This window comes from Mesoplodon mirus (assembly GCF_964341445.2).
Source record: "Mesoplodon mirus genome assembly, chromosome: 19".
NCBI classification, from domain to species: Eukaryota; Metazoa; Chordata; class Mammalia; order Artiodactyla; family Ziphiidae; genus Mesoplodon; species Mesoplodon mirus.
Window position 1 is genome coordinate 14834980 of NC_138995.1, and position 14180 is coordinate 14849159.

A 14180-nucleotide genomic window follows, 5' to 3' on the forward strand; every position below is an offset into this window, starting at 1 on the left:
CCGAAATGCGCATACACACACACAACCTTTTGCGCAAGATTTCTGGGCTTTCCAGATTCTCAGTAGCCTTTGGTTTCAACAGAGAAAACAGATGCCTCCACAGGCTCTTTAAAGAGCCAAAGTCCCCACATTCCATGCTGATGGAGAGAATGGTCACAGAACAAAGAGCAAGATCTCACCTTGCCCCTGTACTTATAATTGAGACCCTGACCTTCTGGCTTAGTGAGATTCATTTTCCAAAAGCAGAACTGAGTTAGGAATTATTCAACCCACCTGCTTACCTGTGAGATACCAAGAAGGTGTGAGCCATGAAAACTGTGTCATTGGTTGACTGCTGTACCTCTTCCAAAAGCACATCTGCCATGGTACACTGGAGTAGGCGAGGGAGCTCCTCATTTCGGTCCCCATCAAACATGCCATACACAGCTCCCACGCCCTCTGCAAAGTTATCCACAGCTAGAGCAGATATACAAAGCCTATCACAGAAACAGGAGAAAGACAAACAACGAAGAAAGTTAGTGGTAAAGCATTCTTCTCCAGGGAGCCTTCTTTAAAAAAGTAAGTATTGATTGAGGGTGGAGAAGAATAGTAGTAAATCCTAATCTACACATGAAAAAAGTGTTACAGAAGATAAGTAAGCAGCATCTTAAAGAGTTGATGCCATAAGAAAAGGGGGAATTCAGCCACATTCAGGGGCAGTACATATTAGCTCTGCAATGCTGTGGAAGGCTGGGAAAATTAGATGTTTTCTCTTCGTAGTGATTAAGGACTAGTATCAACACCCTTCAGCCAAAGACTCCCCCAGGTGCACGACATACCTGTGGCTGCAGAAGTTGAGTTTATTATGCCTTGCAACAAGAGAAAGCACACCATGGGACTCTGGGGTATATGAGGGTATTGGAAAAAATCTAGTACAGGATTTGTGTCTGCCTGGGTCATTTTGGGGAAGATCTAACAAAGTGGGGGATCATACTAGATTGGGTGCTGTCAGAAAGCAGGGCTATTCTATGGTTGGGTACCTCAATAAATCTTATCTACAGGGAAAGAAGATTAGCATGGGGACAAAGCTGTGATTGATAAAGAAAGTAGCAGTCACCCATCTTAGTCATGAGATGGCGTGTGGGTGTTTTGTGGGCTGCACATTCATCTTGTTTTGTCTTACTGGATCATGGTCTCAGAGGAATCTTATCTGATGTTGGCATTCTGTGATTTGTTTATGTCCAACAGGAGAACAACATGGCCTAGCTTTCAGCACCAGATCCTTTCCCAGATGTCAGGGGAACTTTCTCAGTCTCCATGGCCGTGATACTCACTTGTTTCTCTGCCCTGCCATCTCAGCCAGTCCATGGCTCCAGAAGTTTGATGTAACTGTAGAATCAGTGGTTGGCAAAGGTTTCTGATCAATTTTCAGGGTGGTGATATGGCTGTGGGAAGTGGAGGAAAGGAAGTTTAAACCGTATATGCTTCTGTACTTTACAGAAGCTATCCCAACAATAATTTATGTTTTTATAAAATAATCTGTTGACAGACTAAGACTAATTTCCAGAGAGACCAAAGAAAGTAGTATGCTGACCCACTGGCCAAGAAGGGAGAGAAAGGAAAGGGGTAGGAGGAAGAAATAGGGGCCAATTTTGTTATAATCGATGCCGTTCATTTCAATGAAAAACTAAGCACAACAAAGATTTCTAAGTTTCAACTGCCTACTTATTTTAAATATTTTGATACAGTGAAGTCTTGGTACAATGAATGAGCTTGCAATGTCTTAGATGTAATGTAATGTGATCTGTGCCACCTAAATTACCTATGCCTGCTGTACAATCACACCACTCAGGATGGCTGTTCTCTTGCTCCCTGTACGACCCTGCCCAACCAGTGCCTGCCTCACCCACACCCTACTCGCCTGACCTTCCCTCTGAATCACAGAGCCTGATCAGTAAATGCCTGCATACCTACCTCCCCACCCCCGCTTCACTCGGCCCCAGCTAGTGACTGTTCTCTCTTTAGATCAGAACTCTCTCTACTATGAGAGTTTATCAAAGGGGTGGCGAGGGGGCGTGCCTCTGCTTGTTTTCCAGGTAACTGATGAGCCAACCTCCCTCTCCCGCAGTAGTAAAGCCCCTACCATGTCCTGCCCACCAGATGCTGCACACGGTGGGGTGTTGCTCCGGGACCTTGCTTCAGACATGTAAGATCCCCCTACCCATTAAAACACGAAGTCTCTGTTGCTAGCTCTGGGCTCTTTCTTTGGTCTCGAGGTTGGGCAAGTACAGGGCTTGCAGGCCTGTGGGGTGCAGCCACACACCTGCCCTGTAAAGATACTGGGGTACGGCTGAACAGTACCCACGATGTTGAGTTCGAATATCTATGGGCTGACTGCTGGACAGAACACCCATCGAAAACTGACTCAAAGAACAGAACCGAGGGGCTTTGTGATCTAATTCATTCTATTCCTTTAATGAACTGAGTCTCCACAGTCCTTAAGAAGAATCACACAAGGCTGGTGGGAGTTACAGCACATGTGGATTCAACTTCGTAAGTCTTCCTACCTAAATGTGTCTAGCGTCTTGTGTTCCAGAACCAGATTTGTATTTCCAGTTAGGTCCAGGTCTTGTAAAGTAGCAGGCAGAGCCTCTGGAATCAGGATTTCGGTCAAGTCGTTGCAACTTAGGTCTACAAACTGAGAGGAAAACAGAGAGATTAAGTTAATTCTTAACTCCCTAAGGGTCAATGTCCTACTATATCCTCAAAGGGAATTTAATTTCTTCCCAGAAGCCAATTAAATATACTGTGATCCCAAACCTCCACTTTCCTCTTCCTTAGGAGAAGAGAACTGCCTCAGTCACACCCCTCCCATCACCCCCAGACATCATTCCAGCGCACACAAGTACCTGTATCTGAGGCAACTGCAGTATTTCTGGGAAAATGCTAATGTGGTTGGAGTGCGCCACCAGAGTGTGCAGCCTTTTGCAGTTTGCGATGGTCGTGGGGATGGTTTTAAGCTTGTTGCCACTTAGGTTCAGTTCCTCTAATTGCTCCAATTTATTTAGTTTGCTGAAAAGGAAACACCAAAATACCATATTGCACCCAAATGAGCAGCTGCCAAACAAGTTCCACAGCTGCCAGAGTACAGAGGTGACTGACCCGCTGCCCAATGACCAGCCAGAATGAAACAGCCACAAGGGTGAACAAACACTCTCGCTGAGCTTCAGCCCCATCTCCCTCCCTCTCAGTGCACTTCAAGGGCTGAACCCTCCTTGCGCTTCTACTGCAGCTGCTGGATCTTTAGGGCACGAACATCTTCCTATTATCTGACTTCTAGGAAGTGGCTGAATTGGCATCAGCCTAGGGTTGGTCGACCAGTTACAGTACTTGCTTTGCCACTAACTAGTTGCAAAATACTGGGTAGATTAGTGTCAGCGGACATCAATAGCCTTGGCTATAAAGTAAAGAAGTTGTACTAAATCATCACTAAGATTGCTTTTAGTTTTATTTATTTATTTTTAAATAATTTTTAAAAATTTAATTAATTAATTTAATTCTTGGCTGCTTTGGGTCTTAGTTGCAGCACGCGGGATCTTTGTTGTGTTGCACAGGCTCTTTGATGTCATGCACAGGCTCTTTGTTGTGGCGCGTGGGCGTCTCTCTAGTTGTGGTGCGCAGGCTCCAGAGAGCATGGGCTCTGTAGTTTGTGGCACGCGGGCTAACTGAGGTGCGAGGGCTTAGTTGTCCCGAGGCATGTGGGATCCTAGTTCTCCGACCAAGGATCGAACCCGCATCCCCTGCATTGGAAGGCAGATTCTTTAGCACTGGACCACCAGAGAATTCCCTCCTTTTAGTTTTAAATTTCTAGGGACTTCCCTGGTGGCACAGTGGTACAGAGTCCTCCTGCTAGTGCAGGGGACACGGGTTCAAGCCCTGGTCCGGGAAGAGCCCACATGCCACAGAGCAACTAAGCCTGTGTACCACAGCTACTGAACCTGCGTGCTACAACCACTGAAGCCCGCATGCCTAGAACCCGTGCTCCACAACAAGAGAAGCCACTGCAATGAGAAGCCCACGCACAGGGAAACAAAGAGTAGCCCCCCGCTCGCCGCAGCTAGGGAAAATCCTCGTGCAGCAACAAAGACCCAACACAGCCAAAACTAAATAAATAAAATAAATTTAAAAAATAATAAATTTCTCCAGTTACTCATAACATAATCCACCTTCAGTAAACATTTATCAAGTGCCTATAATACATACAGCGCTGTGCTAGGGACTGTGATGCAGGCGATTCACACTGTCCCTCCAGTAAGCAAAGTTTTCTACACAGTAAGCAAAACATCTTAAGATGGCCTAACACCTTTATCAGATTATTACAAATTGCTCTGATTTCTCTTTATCTACCAATTTTAAACACTGTAAAAATAATAAACTGCTGTAACATAGAAAGTTTAGAAAATAAATCAACAATAATACCAATCTGAAAAAATTACTATTTTCATTTTGCTGAATTTCCTGCTAAATTTTTCATATGTAGATTTTACATGAAATTTATATCCTGCCCTTTTCATATATCATAAATATTGATAATTTTCATTGCTAGAAAATTGATGAGTAGTTTGTAATAATTAAGCTCAGTAAGTTAAAATTGTTTTCTTTCTTATTACAATAGTAATACTCACTGAAAAAAATTGAAAAATAAAGATGAACATCAAAAAAAACCTTTTAATCCCACAACTAGATTTAATCTCTGATGACAATTTGGTGGAGAGTAGTCTTGTTGGCCTTTTTAATGCATGAAACTCTATGTTTCGAATTAAAACATGATGATGCTTATCATATGTATTGTTTAACAACTTGCTTTTTTTTTTTACTTAATAATATATTTTAAAAATATTCTTGGGCCTCCCTGGTGGCACAGTGGTTGAGAGTCCGCCTGCCGATGCAGGGGATACGGGTTCGTGCCCCGGTCTGGGAGGATCCCATATGCCGCGGAGCGGCTGGGCCCATGAGCCATGGCCGCTGAGCCTGTGCGTCCGGAGCCTGTGCTCCGCAACGGGAGAGGCCACAACAGTGAGAGGCCCGCGTACAGCAAAAACAAAAAACAAAAACAAACAAAAAAAATATTCCCATGTCCAAATTTCACACTTTTCTCTTACATGATTCCCTACTTGGATCCTTCTGACTTACAGATAGAAACGCAGCATCTGTATCTCATTAAGTGTCTTACTGAGCACCCAGAACTGTGCTAGATTCTGAAAATAGTCCAAAGGAAACAGAAGACTTGGGATTGTGCCTGTGCAATTATAACACTGTTCAGGAGATAACTTGACAGGAGATTTATTATTCAGTACGGAACATACATTTTCTTTAAAATAATGCTCTAAATTCCATTCATTCATTCATTCATTCATTTAGGCTCTGTTGGGTCTTTCGTTGCTGTGCGCTGTCTTTCTCTAGTTGTGGTGAGCAGGGGCTACTCTTCGTTGTGGTGCACAGGCTTCTCATTGCGGTGGCTTCTCTTGCTGGGGAGCACGGGCTCTAGGCGCACAGACTTCAGTAGTTGTGGCTCGTGGACCCAGTAGTTGTGGCACACAGGCTCAGTTGCTCTGCGGCATGTGGGATCTTCCTGGACCAAGGCTCGAACCTGTGTCACCTGCACTGGCAGGCGGATTCTTAACCACTGCGCCACCAGGGAAGTCCCCCATTTAGTTTTATCATCTGTATTCAGATTATTCTAATTTTGTGTAATCTCCTGTTGATTCTTGTCCTTACTTCTAACTTCTTAGTTTCATATTCTTAGGTGAGTTTTAAGTTTTCTATCAGCCTGCTTTTGACCACTCCAACAGTAAGAGTGTCGTCAAATTAGGTGGAATTCATTAGTTTCAGAGTATTACATCTGGTATCTCCCAACAGCTTCATAAACTAATGTAACTTGTCAATGGTGCATCATTTGCACTTTATGTGAACATATTTGAGGCCAACTGAATTAATCTGATAGGATTTCAAGAGATCTATCACATCCTGAAATTAAGATTCTGTATTCACTTTAAAAGCCATTGTTCAGGGACTTCCCTGGTGTCCCAGTGGTTAAGAATCCGCCTGCCAATGCAGGGGACACAGGTTCAAGCCCTGGTCCAAGAAGATCCCACATGCCCCGGAGCAACTAAGCCCATGTACCACAACTACAGAGCCTGTGCTCTAGAGCCCGCGAGAAACAACTACTGAAGCCCACACGCCTAGAGCCCATGCTCCACAACAAAGAGAAGCCACCACAATGAGAAGCCCGTGCACTGCAACAAAGAGTAGCCCCCACTCGCCACAACAAGAGAAAGCCCACGCGCAGCAATGAACACCCAATGCAGCTGGAAAAAAAAGAAAAAAAAATTAATTAGTAAAAGCCATTGTTCAAATTCTTTCAAGGAAGCAATCAGTATCTCCAAATATCTCATTTTATAATCACAAAAATTACAATTTCTACGTTTTTCAACTTTAACACATTTCTAAGAAAATTTGTGAAACAAAATTAGAATAAAAATAGTTTTCTTTTCATTCAAATTGTATCAAACATGATATAATTTTATATGAAATATATACATAATTTCATTCAAATTATATCAAATGTCATTTCCCTATGTTCTTAGTTTTTGAAAACATGATTTTTAATGACTACCTTTATGGTATAAATGGATTTTTCTGGTGTCAAAAATTTTTTTTAATAATTTTTTTAGGGCTTCCCTGGTGGCGCAGTGGTTGAGAGTCCACCTGCCGATGCAGGGGACGCGGGTTCGTGCCCCGGGCCGGGAAGATCCCACATGCAGAGGAGCGGCTAGACCCGTGAGCCATGGCCGCTGAGCCTGCGCGTCTGGAGCCTGCGCTCCGCAGCGGGAGAGGTCACAACAGTGAGAGGCCCGCGTACCGCAAAAAAACAAAAACAACAACAACAAAAAAAATAAAATAATTTTTTTTAAAATATTTATTTATTTAATTATTTATTATTTATTTGTTTGGTTGGTTTTTTGGCTGTGCTGGGTCTTAGTTGCGGCATGCGAAATCTTCGTTGCCACGAGTGGGATCTGCAGTTGTGGCATGTGGGATCTTTTAGTTGTGGCATGTGAACTCTTAATTGTGCCATGTGGGATCTAGTTCCCTGACCAGGGATCGAACCCAGGCCTCCTGCATTGGGAGCATGGAGTCTTGGCCACTGGACCACCAGGGAAGTGCCTCTGGTGTGAAATTTTCTAAAAAAAAATTTTTTTAATCAAATGTATTTTGGAAGATACTTATTTCTCCACTGACACTGTTTAAAACTTTGACAAGGGATATATGTATATGTATAGCTGATTCACTTTGTTTTAAAGCAGAAACTAACACACCACTGTAAAGCAATTATACTCCAATAAAGATGTTAAAAAAAAAAAAAAACTTTGACAACACTAAATATCCCTCTTATGTCTTATAAATGTAGCCTGGCTAAATACTACACATCTCTTCAGTGCAGCTACCCGTGCATATCTTTAACATCCTGCATTTATTACACTGCATTGCAACTGCCTATATACTTGTCTATTTCCCTAATTTGACTGCAAGTTCTTTGAGGACAGAGACTGTAATTTAATCACCACTGTTTCCCTAGTACTTACATAGTACTTGACATACAGTAGGCATTCAACATATCTAAAAATGAACAAATTAATGGACTCAACAGTATTTTATATATCAGTGCTGACAGGAGAAAAGGAAGAATTATCTTCAGAATTTAATTTATTTCATAAGCCTGTACTTTCTAGGTTGAAAATTCTCAGACCACTATTAAGTAAATAGAACTAAGAATTAAACACATTTTAACCACAACCTCTGTGGTTACTGATACTTAACAACAGGGTACAGATTTTCCCATTCAAGTAGTGGAACCACAGCACCAGTAAGTCGGTCAACATAAAGCAAGAGTACCCAGTAAAACAGCTGTGATGTAGTCTGACAAATGCAGAATCATGTTATGTATCTGACACAATCAAAGTTCGCGTTTGCTTACCTTGCAGGAAACGTCTGTAGCTGGTTGTCTGCAAGATGCAAGATTCGCAGGTGTGGGTGCCCCACCAGGATGGGCACACACTGATCTGTCAGGAGGTTGTTGGTCAGGTAGAGCAGCTGCAGTGCACTCAGACTCTCCTCCCCAGTGCAAGCAGATGGCAGAGACTCCAGACTATTTGCAGATGCATTCAAGTATCTGAGACTGACAGAACGCATGCAAATCATCATTTCCTTTATGGCTACTGGTTGCCTTCTTGTGTGGAAACCATCATGCCATCTCAGTATGTAACACTGCCTTTCCGTGCTCCCAAACTCATGACAAAAGTAATTTCCTTCAGGTAGTTTTCTCTGATTGATCCTACCCAAACAAAATTCCTTCTACTCAACTCATGTAAGCCAAGTAGAGAGGGAAGAATGCAGGCTTAGTTGTGTTCCCGGGATTCTGTGGTGGCCTAATTCTAACCCAGCTTCATGTTTTACTGTCTGCATGACCACTGAAACGATGTTCTTGAGTATCATGTTCACAAATATATGAACTGTGAGGACACCCTTTAGAAAAATGTTTGTCTGATTTTAATAGGATCATATTTATTTAGTCAATCCCCCTATAATCTCCTAATAACGGGCGTATCGGCTGTTTCCAATTGTTTGCCATTATAGACATTATAATGAGCACCTTCGAGTCCTCACCCAATTATTTCTTTAGGCCATATTCCCAGAAGCAGAATATGTGGGGTCAAAGGCTACATATATCTTTAAGATTTTTATACACATACTGCCAAAATGAGCTCCAGAAAGGCTATATCAAAGTATACTTCAGATAGGCTATGCCAATAGAAGGATATATGATTGCATTTGCTCACACCTTTGTCAACACTGAGTATCAAAATTCATTTTAATCTTCACCAATCTAAGAAGTAAAACACGGTATGATTTAAAAAATCTGCCTAGCATGGTATTTGGTACATACAGAACATGCTCAGTAAAAGGCAGCTAATATTATTAAACTTCTGTGTTCTTTAGTCTTCTTCAAACTGTATGATCCACATTGCTAATTAGCTTTTAAGTTGTTGAGGGAAGTGTGTGTCTGTTTGTGTCTTCATATATCCCAAAAGTGCTCCGTGCAGAGTTAGTATGAAATATTATTGACAGTTTGCTACAACTGCTAGGTAACTTCCTTACTAAAGATTCTAGAGCTGAAACTGATTTTATTCAGACTGTCATCAGAATGAAATGCACTGTAATGCATTACTAACAAATGCTTATTAATTAACAAATGTTATGCACTAAAACTTTCCAAAAAGAAAATTTCCCTCAAATGTTTTTTTAGAATTTCCAAAGATTTTATCTTTAGGAAACTCCAACCAAGCATATTACACATTAAGAGATGTATAAACTGCCAGAGAACAAGCCAGACACTTGTGGGCTAAATGCTTTTTTGTATGCCTCCTGCAGCCTAGTTAAATTACCACTGTTTCTCTCTGCTTTCTCCATGTCAAAATTGAAGAACAATACTGCCTTCTCCATATTGCAGAAAACTATAATTAAAAACGAATTTTCATTTAATGGTGACATATGTGTTAAATAAACCTGATTACAGGTATTAAAATAGGAAGACATACTATCTATTTGTTAATTTACAATGAGAAAGTAAATAATACTTTTGGAACAACATAACTTTAAATGCACAGTTTTCAAAGTAGGGAGTAAAAAAGCCCTGCAAATAAAGAATATAACTTAATGATAGCTTAGCAAAGCTAGAAGCAAAAACTAAATTAACTTCAGTGGTATGCCCTTTTCTCCTAATGCAAAAGCTGAAAAGTACCCAAAGAAGCTGTATCAGAATGCTGAAACCTCTATTTGAAGATCAAAGAGGCTTTCTAGATGAAAGTCTGAACCTTCCCAAGCTCTTTTTTTTTTTTTTTTTTTTTTGGCGGTACGCGGGCCTCTCACTGTTGTGGCCTCTCCCGTTGCGGAGCACAGGCTCCGGACGCACAGGCTCAGCAGCCATGGCTCATGAGCCCAGCCACTCTGCGGCATGTGGGATCTTCCCAGACCAGGGCACGAACCCGTGTCCCCTGCATCGGCAGGCGGACTCTCAACCACTGCGCCACCAGGGAAGCCCCCCAACAAGCTCTTTAAATCTGTTTACAACACTGTAACTTCCTAAGTACTTGATGGTTATCTCACCTTTTGAGTTGAAGATTCCTGCCTCATAAGACAGTGTCATGGGGCTTCCTTGGTGGCACAGTGGTTGAGAATCCGCCTGCCAATGCAGGGGACATGGGTTCGATCCCTGGTCCAGGAAGATCCCACATGCCATGGAGCAACTAAACCCGTGTGCCATAACTACTGAGCCTGTGCTCTAGAGCCTGTGAGCCACAACTACTGAGCCTGTGTGCCACAACTACTGAAGCCTGCGCGCCTAGAGCCTGTGCTCCACAACAAGAGAAGCCACCACAGTGAGAAGCCCGTGCACTGCAAGGAAGAGTAGCCCCCGCTCGCCACAACTAGAGAAAGGCTGTGCGCAGCAACGAAGACCCAACACAGCCAAAAATAAATGAATAAATTTATATAAAAAAAGACAGTGTCATATTTTATTCCATACAAATTGCAAGTAAGTCTCCACCCATAGCTGGATTATGAGATAAACACTCTGTAAAGATGGTTCCCAAGGTCACTCCAATGACAAGTCTAGGCAGTTTGCTTAGTCAATGATTCTGCTCTTCTAAATAAAATCTACAGTACTTACTTTAAGGCCTTCGAGAAGAGGGTATCTGGCAGCCTGGTGAGCAAGTTATGTTGAATATCCAACACCTCGAGAGGGATGTGCTCCACCAGCGCTGGAAGGTTCTGCACGTGATTGTGTCCCACCATTAGTTTTCTAAGACTCAAGCTACTAAGGATTCTAAGGGGATAGAACACAAAGAAACAACAACAAAAAACTGATTTAAATCTCTCTTCCTGAGTCTGCCCTTGGCTAGTTAACTAAAATCAGTAAACTAATAGAATTGTGTTCTTCTAGACAGTATAATCACTGACAGGTGCCAGAGCCAAGAAAGCAGCCACAACCATATGTTTACCCACCACCCCCCAGGAAGTCATTCAGGTCATTCTGGGAAAAGGTGAATTAATGAAAGCACACAGCCCAGAACACATCTAAACAAAAAAAGCAATTTGTATAATAAATCAATTTAGATTTTAGGTCTAGACAGATAGCACCAAAAATTCAGTGAATTTATTAATATTAATATAATTGATTATAATAAGCTAATAACAAAATTTATTATAACAAACACTACTCCTTATTCAATTCTTAAAATGTGCCAGGACATTTAACTATTAGGTCCAGAAGGGTTAAGTGACTTTGATTTGCCGAAGATGTCACATCAAATGTAGTAAATGGTATAGTCAGGATTTGGATTAAAGTCTGACTCCAAAGCTGTGTTCATACCTACTATGCTACAAACCCTCTAATTTACTTTTAAAGACTCCACTAAGTAATAACTGCACATTTCACATCTTGGTACTTTTTAATATACGCCCCCCACCACCTCCCAACACCTTTATCTTTCCCCTCCACATACAGAAATCCTACCATCTTATAAAGGTCAATTCAAACAGGCATTCTCCATGAAGCATTCTCTAATTATCCAAAGTTCTGAATTTCTAAAACATTTTATTTATATAGTGTAGTGACCAAGAGTGAGGCTTTGGAGTAAGAATGACTACATTCAAATGCCTCCTCCTATCACTTCCTAGTTAAGTGTAATGTTGGACAAATTACCTAACCACTCTAAGCCTTAGTTTCCTTATTTGTAAGAGGAGGATAACAGCACTTATACAATAAGGTTGATACAGGATTAAATAAGATAATGAAAGTGAAGGTCTTAGAACATTGCCCAGCTCATAATAAATCATCCAGTACAAATGTTCTATTATCACTATCATGTCACCGACCTATGTCAGCAACTCTTGTTACATTATATCACAGTTATCTCTGCACAAGGCACCCCAACTATCTGTTTACTAAGTTCCTTGCAGGCCAAGACTACGCCTTAGGCATTACTGTATTCCTTACGGCACTCACACTGCCCTGCACTTAGCAGATACTCAATATTTACTGAACAAATGAATCAAAGTACCCTTGAAAGGCAACCCAAATATAGGAAAGTTAATTAAATACACACATAATATATACATTAACACATGCATACCTCATAGGAATCTCTGTCAGGAGATTATAGCTCACATCTAGTATTTCTATCTTCTTTGCTTCACAGGCCCAGTCAGGGACACACTCAAGCAGGTTTCTGCAGAAAATAAATAATTAAAAGGCATCAGTTAAGATGATGAGTGGAACTCATTCCATTTCACTAGTCTGTAATGTATCGTTAATGGTCCCCTGAGCTCCCTGAGGGCAGAAGCACTATCCCCAAGGCATCCCTGATGCACTGCCTGGAATACAGTAGGTGCTCAATGAATGTCGCTGATAGAAACGTGGAGAGAGACAAGCACACATACATGCCTGACACTGGATCAAGCGTGCTGTGGGCTCAATGAAGATACAAAGGCCTTCAGTATAGAAAAGCACATAGGTGGTGGGATGGGATGGAGAGGAAAGCCTTAAAGGAAGAAGAGCCATTTTAAACAAATATTCAAAAATGAGTAGGATTTCCTGAAGTAATGATGTGGGGAGAAGAGAAGCAAATTCTGGGAAAAATGAACCAAATGAATAAAAGTGAGGAAGTAAGGACAAAAGATAACTAGTGGGGGAAAAGTTCCGGATCGTTTAGAATGTGAATTCAAGTCTTTAGTAGAGCACTGGGTGGATATTCAGTCACAGGAATTTATTTTCAGATGTTACGTAGCTTCCCCAAGCCTCAAAGTACCTACTGATCGATGGATCAACACGATGAGGCAGAATGAAATAAGTGCTGTTAAGAGAAATGCAGATGCTGCTCTGACGGTTTAGTGAAGGAAGCACTTCAAGGCAAGCTCCCTAAGAAATACGACATCTGGGGTAGAAGTTGAAGAATGCTGTACACACCGGAGGTGTGGTGGACATTCCAAGCAAGAGGTGACAACATGAGCTAGAGCACAGAGGCAAGAAAAGAATAATAAGCAGTTTGGTGATGCTGGAACAGCCAATACAGAACACAGAGTGGGAAGAAACGAGGCTAGAAGTATCTGATCATGTCTAGGAGGTTGTGACTTTATCCTGCAGATGTAGGGGGATCGCTGAAGGGCTGGTGAGCAGTTTTGCACTTTTAAGAGCTCACTCTGTGCATACACGGAGGTCTGGTTGAGGTGGTGATAATAGTAAAAGGAAGCGTAATCAGGAAGCTGTTAGGGAATTCCCGACAGGGAATGATGAGGGCCTCAATGAGTAGTAACACACCTGGAAGGGAGGGGAGGGGCGCCAGAAACATGTAGGAGACAAAAATCAAAATGACTTAGAGATGGATTAGACATGTGAGTGGAGCAGAGGGAAGAATCAAAAGTGATGTTTAGGCTTCAGCCTAGATGACCAGAGAGGAAATCCTATCCAGAGAAAGGACGGATAAGCTCCAAATGAGGGTGGGAATCATGAATTTCAGTGGTGTCCATCTGGATCTGATTGTCTTATGATAATGCCAAAAGCCAAAACAGAAAACAAGACAAGTTAAAGTGTGGGTGGAGGGTGGCTCATAAATTTAATTTTGCACATATTTGAGGTACTTGGAGAAGTGCAGGATGAAACATCTGTTATGAAATTGGACATACAGGTCTGAGGCTGAAGGAAGGAGGTCTGGACTGGTGATCTGGGTGATGCTGACACTGAAGTGTAGTGAAATCCTGGGAGTAAATGAGATCGTGTCAAATGAGAAGTGCAGTGGGCCAAAGACAGACCCTGGGGTAACTGACCTTTAAAGGGCTAGCGAAGAAAGAGGAGTTAAGAAAGAGACAGAAGAAGGGGCCAGAGCAGCATGAAAAATAATCACACTGTCTCAGCCAGCCAAGGAGACAGCACATGTGAAGAAAAGAAAACAAGATGAACAGTGTCAACATAGAAAAGGTCCCCAAGAGGAGATCTAAAGCCAGTTGTGGTGGGGTGAACAAAGGGGAACAGGAAATTGAGCCAAGAAATGCAGATAATTCTCGAGAAATTTGGACAAAAAGGG

The 14180-nt window shown here is 41.9% G+C and overlaps 1 protein-coding gene across 3 annotated transcripts in view; it reads right to left on the minus strand.

Annotated features, from left to right (window-relative positions):
* The window catches only part of PHLPP2 (PH domain and leucine rich repeat protein phosphatase 2), a 74143-nt gene that overhangs the window by 9897 nt on the left and 50066 nt on the right, over window positions 1–14180 (minus strand). For all 3 annotated transcript variants that reach the window (XM_082608264.1, XM_082608263.1, XM_082608265.1), the window contains 7 exons: window positions 12234–12329; window positions 10769–10924; window positions 8018–8218; window positions 2889–3051; window positions 2547–2677; window positions 1314–1424; window positions 282–476 (listed from right to left, as the gene is read on the minus strand). In XM_082608264.1, the coding sequence (XP_082464390.1) occupies window positions 282–476; window positions 1314–1424; window positions 2547–2677; window positions 2889–3051; window positions 8018–8218; window positions 10769–10924; window positions 12234–12329 (1053 nt within the window). The remainder of the gene's footprint in view (window positions 1–281; window positions 477–1313; window positions 1425–2546; window positions 2678–2888; window positions 3052–8017; window positions 8219–10768; window positions 10925–12233; window positions 12330–14180) is intronic.